This window comes from Mus caroli, unplaced genomic scaffold (genome assembly GCF_978045245.1).
Source record: "Mus caroli unplaced genomic scaffold, Mus_caroli_1 scaffold_8, whole genome shotgun sequence".
NCBI lineage: Eukaryota > Metazoa > Chordata > Mammalia > Rodentia > Muridae > Mus > Mus caroli.
This window is the reverse complement of record NW_028227263.1, coordinates 59,244,780-59,252,810: the sequence shown is the minus strand read 5'-3', so window position 1 is coordinate 59,252,810 and position 8,031 is coordinate 59,244,780. Positions and strand designations below refer to the sequence as shown.

Below are 8,031 nucleotides of genomic sequence, written 5' to 3'. Positions count from 1 at the left end.
GGGCGTGGGGAGGCAAGGGAGCTGCGCGGTGGGAGCCGGGGTGGAGACCTCCAGCCAGGCCTCCAGACTCAGTACAGCTTTTGACCCTCGCCACCACGCCGCTCCCCTGCAGGCGGCGCCCCTGGATCTGCTGCCCCGGCCACTGATCGCTCCTTTCGGTCCCAAGCACGGAGCAGAGCGCAGCACCCCCGCGCCGGCGGCATGGCGGTGTCCTGGAGGAGCTGGCTGGCCAACGAAGGGGTTAAACACCTCTGCCTGGTAGGATGGAGGGCCAAGCTGGCCTGGCAGACTGTCTGTCTGTCTATGCTGCAGCCAGTTTGATTCATTCTCAGAATGTGCACTGGTGGGATGAGAGAATTGGAAGTTTGGGGGTTTAGTTTTCTGACTTTCTCACCTAACCATGACTTTATGCATTCCTGGAAATACTTCCTGCTCAATGCAAGGGAACTTTAGTACAGATTGATGAGGAGCCAATGCGGAAGAAAGGGGAGCTAAGGGAGCTTTTCAAACACTCATTTCCTATGCTCTCCCAATTGCTTCCGTATATTGGGCATCCCATGCGCCATGATAATGCTACTACTTTCTTACTCTCAGTTTGCACTGGAGTTGGGGAAGTAAGGTGTAGCTGATTAAGTGATCTATTTGCCACCAACCTTTATTTCAGTGCAGGGTCTGGGTAAGGCCAGGTGAGTTGTCCTCAGAGCAGCTTTTCCACTTACTGACTGAGCATGCTTTCTGCTTTCTGAAATTGCATGTACCCAGGTGAGTCTTGTGTGTGGCTTCTATCAGATAATTATTTTTCTTTTTTTTTTTTTTAACTTTGATTTTTTTTCTTTCTCTTTGACTGGTCTAGTTCATTTGGCTGTCCCTAAACGTTCTACTTTTCTGGAAAACCTTCCTGCTGTACAACCAAGGGCCAGAATACTACTACATTCACCAGATGTTGGGCGTAAGTGAATCTGGGATGACCTGGTGGAGTGGGTTTAAGGCAACAAACTACTACAGGATTTTGTCAGTACACCCAGTTCTCATAGTAATATTTGCTGTCAACTTAAAAAAAAACAAAAAAAACAAAAAAACATGTGTTTCTTTGAGCAGTCAAGCTTCTTGAGTTTGGCCCTTTAAGGAGCAAGGGTAGTAGTATCTGTTAAGTTGAGGTAAATGAACCTGTCAGACCAGGCTATCAGAGTTTGAGGGAAGTTGCTGGCTTCTTCTTCTTCTTCTTCTTCTTCTTCTTCTTCTTCTTCTTCTTCTTCTTCTTCTTCTTCTTCTTCTTCTTCTTCTTCTTCTTCTTCTTCTTCTTTCTTCTCCTTCTTTTTTTTTTCCCCAAGCTGCACCAGTGAGCAAGCCCTGAAGGGTTTGCTTCTCCCAGAGGACCAGCTGATGACAGACTGTTAGTCTAGACTTATCAAGGCTCTCTGCCTTCCCACAAGTCTGTCCAGAGGATGTCAGCACTGGCTTTCTTTTACTGACAGTTCTCACAAAGTGAGCTGTTATTTATTTCTGAGTAGTCTTGGCTGGTTGCCATAGGTTATTGGTCGGGTCTGGTTCTGGTCTAAGGACAGAATCAAACAAACTCTGTCCTGGTTTATTTCATGTTGATATTTCTCTTTGTTCTGTTTCTCATCTCATCTAATTCTCTCTACTTTACTAGATCCTATAAATGGCAGGGTCCTCCAGGACATCTTACTTTGTACAAGGAGACTGAATTCTCCTAAGCAACCACACAAAGTATAAAAGGTGTTATACAATTGCAGATTTATCATCACCTGAGAGGAAAACATATGCTAAAGAGGACACTTACTGCTTTTTTTTTCATAAAATTGTAACTATTTAAAATCACTTCAGTTGAATTCAGTGCAACTAGCTTCACTTTCATGATTGGACTACATACTTTCATCTTTTAATCTTAGTTCTCTGTGTAGTGATTAGGACATATCAAGTCTGCAGTAAGCTGCAACTGAATTAATTGATATTTTTGAAACAGATTACTGTATTAAAGCTCTTGATTGTGACATCTTCTTAACATTTAACACCACTAGTTTTAACTAATGGGGTCAGAAACATTGTTTCAGAAAAGAAAAAAGAGACCCCCCCCTTATTGAAGATTCTGAAATTAAAATGCTTGTCCTTTCTCATCTATCTAAATTTGGTCTATTTAACTAGAACTGTTCTTCAAATTGCTTTCTAAATAGCCCCAGAGAATAAAGTATTTACTATTTTTCAAGTGCCTTACACTCTGATGCAAAACAGCAACCAAAACCCACAAAGCAAACAAACCAATCAAATAATTGTAGGTTAATAACCAGATTAAGAAGAATTTCTCTGATGAGTTACCAAGGACTCCTAGCTGTTTCATTCTCTTTCTTGAAAACTCACTACTCAAAGTGAATTAATAAGTGAGAAGTTTTTAAATATGAGGTTTATTTTACTTAATACATAACACACTCGGTGAACAACTTGTAAGAAATCACGTGAGAATTACCCTGGCAGAGTTTGTTCTGGATCAGGGTGCTTATGTTACTATCCAAATCTAAGAATTATAAAAGCCATAACTCAACTTTGGAGTCTTACTCTTAACATAATAGAAACGTTTCCTTTTTAAAGGGAGCTAAGCTAATTTTGTTTAGAATCCAACAGGGTGGTTTTCATGTATTTGGATGCTGTGTAATTTGTTGTTGACAAATCAGCTAAGATTAAGCTGGTGTGTACTTGCCCGTACATACAGGAACAGATATAGTCAAACCCATTTTAAAGACACTTCAAAATACGCTCCATGTTTCTACTGTTACTTGACATTAGTGCTTTTGCTCAAATGATGTTATAGAACAGAGATGTCTAAGAGCTGTGCATTCATGACAGGGACTGGCCATGTGAATGAAAAGCTCAGATGGGTGATGAGGAAAAAGAAGTGCAGCAAACAGACTGATGAAACTCATGACTAGTGACAGCAGGTGGACCAACATTTTCACCAGACTCCTTGTAAAAAGGAGTGACCTTTCTTATCACGTGTTGCTTTCTGAACATTACTTGTTATGAGTTCTGTAGTTTACCTAAGCTATTTTCAATAGATATTTCAACTTACATATTGGTGTTTAATGAACAAGGACTTCCATCCATACCTTTACTATTTACTTTGTAAAGGAGGATTTAATGTGTTTTTGTTGATAGTCATCCTCGGCTTATCTTTCTAGTCTTATAATGATTGTGGTATGGTTTCACAAGGAATGAATTTACATTTTGTTCCATGACAAATACAGCATGATGATGAGATATAACTAATTCCAAAATATACATTTTGGTCTCCACATTTTATATCTTTTGCATATCACTTGTTTAATAACTTTAAAGCTGTACAGGTGAAAGAGTTCCACCATGACAGAAATGTAGAAATGATGAGGGATACCCAGGTATTGTGATGTTTTAAGTCACTTTCTGATAATCTTTAGATTAAAAAAAATGGTGGTAGTCCTAGAAATCAATTTACTTTACTATAAAACACAAATGGAAGGTGGAAGTTGAAACTTGCCCGATCACAAGCATCAAGTCGAAAGTGGGGAATGGCCACAAGCTCCTATAACTTCATTGCTGTGGGAGGCAGAGACAGCAGGACCACTGGGGCTTGTTGGTGTTAGCCTAGCTCTAGGTCAGTGAGAGACCCTGTCTCATGGGAGTGAGATTAATAGAGCCAGACACTCAGTGTCTTCTGGTATCTACATCAATGCATGAGCTCATGTACCCAAACACAATGGTGTTTATATAAACAAAAAGGGGAAAAAGGCACAAAAGGAAATAGTAAATTTGTTCTGCAAACATTTTGATAATGCCATTAAGTGATCCGATTGCTGTCATTTATGTATGAAATATAACCCAGTTGTCTAGTTTCATAAGCTGAAAGGAACCACTGGATATGTCTTATTCACAGAAAGATGTAACTCTCTGGAGGTATTACTTATTAGTCATTGTTTGAAATCCCTACTTTTATATTGAAGCTGATTATCTATGAAAGTTCATTTATTCTGATAGTATGTCAGGCACTTGAAAAATGTTTGTTTCAGCTAGGAAGCTATTCTATTTGCCTTATGGAGGAGGAAATATAGAGTAGTAACGCGGTAGGGCTTGCTCAAATGTCTTTGGTGGTGGCAGAGTCAATGTTACAGTGTTTTCTGGCCTCTCAGCTCTTCCCTCATTACCTATTTTTCTAAAGCTCTATACTGGCTAATCTTAGGTACATATCCAGTTGGTTAATATCCTCCTCATCAGTGTTCATCAATAAAAATATGATACAAGACAAAGTTAAAAAAGCTACAGGAATTAATTAAAAAATACCTTTAACCAAATAAATGCAAAGTGCCATTCTTTGGATATGTAGCCATGATTAAAAATATCAAAGTAATATTTGACAGTTTATCATACAAACTATTTGTAATACAGTATGCTACACTCATTTACATTATAATATACTGTTCACTCAGTAAAATGTTATTAGAAATAGTAGACTAGTATTTAGATTTTTACAAAGCTTACAGCTATGAAGCTGATTCATATACCTAAATGCTCTACACATACATGAAGATTGTCTAATAACACAAATGAGTATCAGCTTTTAAATTTAAATTTAGAAGTCAGGTGTCTGTGGCATCTGTCTGGTTTTCCTATGGTCTCAGCTACTTAAGAAACTGTATCAGGTGGATTGCCTGAACTCTAGCAGCGTGATAGTAGGGCCCTGCTTCAAGAACAACAACAACAAAAATTAATTAATTAATAAGCATAAAACCCAAAACTTCAATCTCTTGGTGATCCTAGGCACAGTTTATCCTTCAGGTTACCAGGTATACCAAGTGACTTGTTTTGGGCATTTCAAGTAAAGGCCATGGTGGTAGAATATTCTTGCCTTGATATACAGGTAACCTTACCATTCTGCTTAAAAACAACAGCTGGTCAACCAATTAGCTCAGTTATATATGCCTCGGGGACCAATGGAATGGTTTATCAGGAAAGGAGGGAAAGGTACATGCTACCACACCCTTAAATCTACAGAGAGAGAGAGAGAGAGAGAGAGAGAGAGAGAGAGAGAGAGAGAGAGAGAGAGAGAGAGAGAGAGAGAGAAAAGGGGGGGGTAAAGAAAAAGAAAGAAAAACGTATCTGAATTTTGGTGGCTTTCTAGTTCCTTTTCTCTGGACACTGAGTGGCAAGGTGTGGGATATAATTATTTAACTGGACCATAAAACCAACCAGCCAACCAACCAACCAACCAACCAACCAACCAGAAAATCAAACAAAACCAAATCAGAACAAGAAACATCAGAGTTCTGTGTCAGTATCTGAACTTGTTGATGGGGGCTCATTAGAATTTTGGGAACACTAATTTTCAACACTGGAGTGTTTGTTTTTATTGCCAGATGGTTTTTCTTAGAACAAATTTAAAGGTTGATAAACTTTTGACAACAGAGAAAATTAGATCTGAAGCACTGGAAGATTTAAGAAAAGGTGAGATTAATTTGTTTTGATAGCGTTCTTATGATTATTAGTCACTGGGTGGGTCTGATACAGACTGAGGCACCATGGTCACGGCTGGTTTATGCTCAAGTTAATGTGCTAATCAGATCTTGCACTCCTCAGGAGATGTTTAATTGTGACACGAGGTGTAGTTTGGAATCTTAACATGGGTCGAGAGAAAACAAAGTGTAAGCGAAAGCCAAGATAAACATCCAAACAAGCTAATAAGTAAAATCCCTGTCATCCATCTCCCACTGGAACTCTTAAAATAAAGGATTCTATGGGCTATTTAAGATGAAACCTGTTTCCATTTATTTCAAGGAAGGTGAAGTGTGGTTACTCATTTTTCCACGTTAATGATTACCAATGTCTTGTGAGCCACTCTGAGAAAATTAGTTTTCTATTTTTTATGGATATTAAGTCATTGTTTGCAGTGTTAGATTTCCCAAACTCAATACAATTTCTCTCCAGTACATATCTCTGTCTGTCTATCTATCTATCATCTATCTATCTATCTATCTATCTATCTATCTATCTATCTCTTAAAGGTCAAAATGTGCTAGACACGTATCTCCATGGTATGGTCCTTGTCTAATACACAAGATGCTCTTGCTTCTATCCCCTGTAAAACATGCTATTTTATTGGTATAAATATTTGAGTGTGAGCCAAGCATATATCTGTTAGTAATAGATCAAGTTGTCATGACTTTCTACTTTCTTTTCTCTACAAAGTAATTTTTATATAAAGTATTTATTTTCTCTGTAATTATTATCTTGGTACCATGATGGCAACTTACTTTTTTTATCCTTTTCTCCCATAAATATATATATATATATATATATATATATATATATATATATTTTAAATCTACTGCAGTGATGATGATTTTCTATTCCTTTGGAAAGTCTTACCTAAGATTTTCATGTTGTTGGGAAAAAGCTGTGAGTGTTCTGACTCTTTTTAAGTTTGTAGAGTTATATAAGCATGGCATTTCTAAAGACCACCTTCTGATTCCTAGGGCTATAACATAGCGTTTTCGGAAGTAGCTATCAGCCTGCTCCCCATGGTGTCTGAGGTATCCAGATGAATAGCCCTGGGCTTTCGAGTCATTTTTAGTTCACAGCTTTGATTCTGCTGAGGAAGAATATACATTCTTTGAATTTCAAAGAAGGCTTAATAATTAACTTTTCCTTTTTATTGCACAAAATATAAAAGTCAGTGTCTAGACTTAGCCACGCATGGATTGAGCTTTCAATTCAGAAAATATATTTTCAGGCAAGTGTTTTTGTTGATGTTGAAATGTGAAAACCTGGTTATTGACAATTGAGGTTATATAATGTAGTTCTATATTATATCACATTAAAACCAATCACATATTCTTTATCTGCTTATACTAGATAGGAAGGCATACATTTTTAGGGTTGGGAGTTTTGATTTTGTGTGTGTGTGTGTGAGACTCAATGGCTTCAGACAGAGTCACTGTGTAGCACAGACAGACTGACTGACTATGAGCAGTTATCCTTCCTCTGAGTACAATGATTACAGCTGTGTACCATGGTCCATTGTGCACTTGCATGCCTTATTGTAGATTTCTTTTCTTTTCTTTTTCTTTTTTTTTTTAATTTCTAAAAGAGAAAATTAATGTTGAAGTGGTTTGTTTACTGTTGGTCGTCCAATCAATGGCCTGATCACAATTTACTCTATTTATTCTCAGGCCAGTCTTATCCCCCTGTAGTGAATAACTCTTTATTAATTGGACTGTTGAGATGGCAAAGCAGGTAATAATATTTGCTATACAAACCAGGTGATTTGAATTAGAGCCCTGGAACACATGCAAAAGTTGAATCTCTGATCTCCAGTTTCATGCTGTGCCCCATTCCATTCTCCTTCATCACGAATCACACACAAAGACAAACACACACACATGCATACACACACACACTTACACACACATGCACACACATACACAAAATATTGATAGGCAAATTTAAAGAGGAAGAACACATTAAACTTCACACTATTATGGATCAGTAGTTTTTGATTTTATATGAAAACATATGACGATCTAAGACGTTAAGGAAGCTTACTGACTTAACCTTCAAGGTAAAATATATGTTTAGCACTGTGGTTATTTTTGATTCCTCTTAAACTGCTAACAAAATATGAGGTATTTTACTTAGATTATTTCTAATTCCACATAGCATAAATTTAGGGCTCAACATTCAGCTTCTTTTCTATATATATACTGCATTATTCCCTTTTATAAATATACAAGGCAGCATTGAATTGTAAGCTGAGATGGGTCTTAACCTTTTATCAAATCTGCTTTCTTCATTTGCTATGGAAATCTTACTCTCAGTAACATTGCATAATTGAAGATGTGGCATCTATACCATTCCGACATCATAGCTTTGTAGTGATTAATTAAATTTTTTAAAGATTTTTATTTATTTATTATAGGTAAGTACACTGCAGCTATCTTCAGATCTCTTTACAGATGGTTGTGAGTTACCATGTGGTTGCTGGGATTT

General features: G+C 37.4%; 1 protein-coding gene across 2 annotated transcripts in view; it reads left to right on the top strand.

The window, feature by feature from the left end:
• The window catches only part of Nox4 (NADPH oxidase 4), a 146,239-nt gene continuing 138,208 nt past the window's right edge, over window positions 1-8,031 (top strand). Inside the window, exons 1-2 of one of the 2 annotated variants that reach the window (XM_021166295.3) lie at window positions 1-258; window positions 854-949. In XM_021166295.3, coding sequence (XP_021021954.1) covers window positions 202-258; window positions 854-949 — 153 coding nt within the window. In that variant the 5' untranslated portion in view covers window positions 1-201. Of the gene's footprint in view, window positions 259-591; window positions 763-853; window positions 950-8,031 lie in introns of those variants that run through there. The other variant, XM_085841544.1, reaches the window with a different exon arrangement.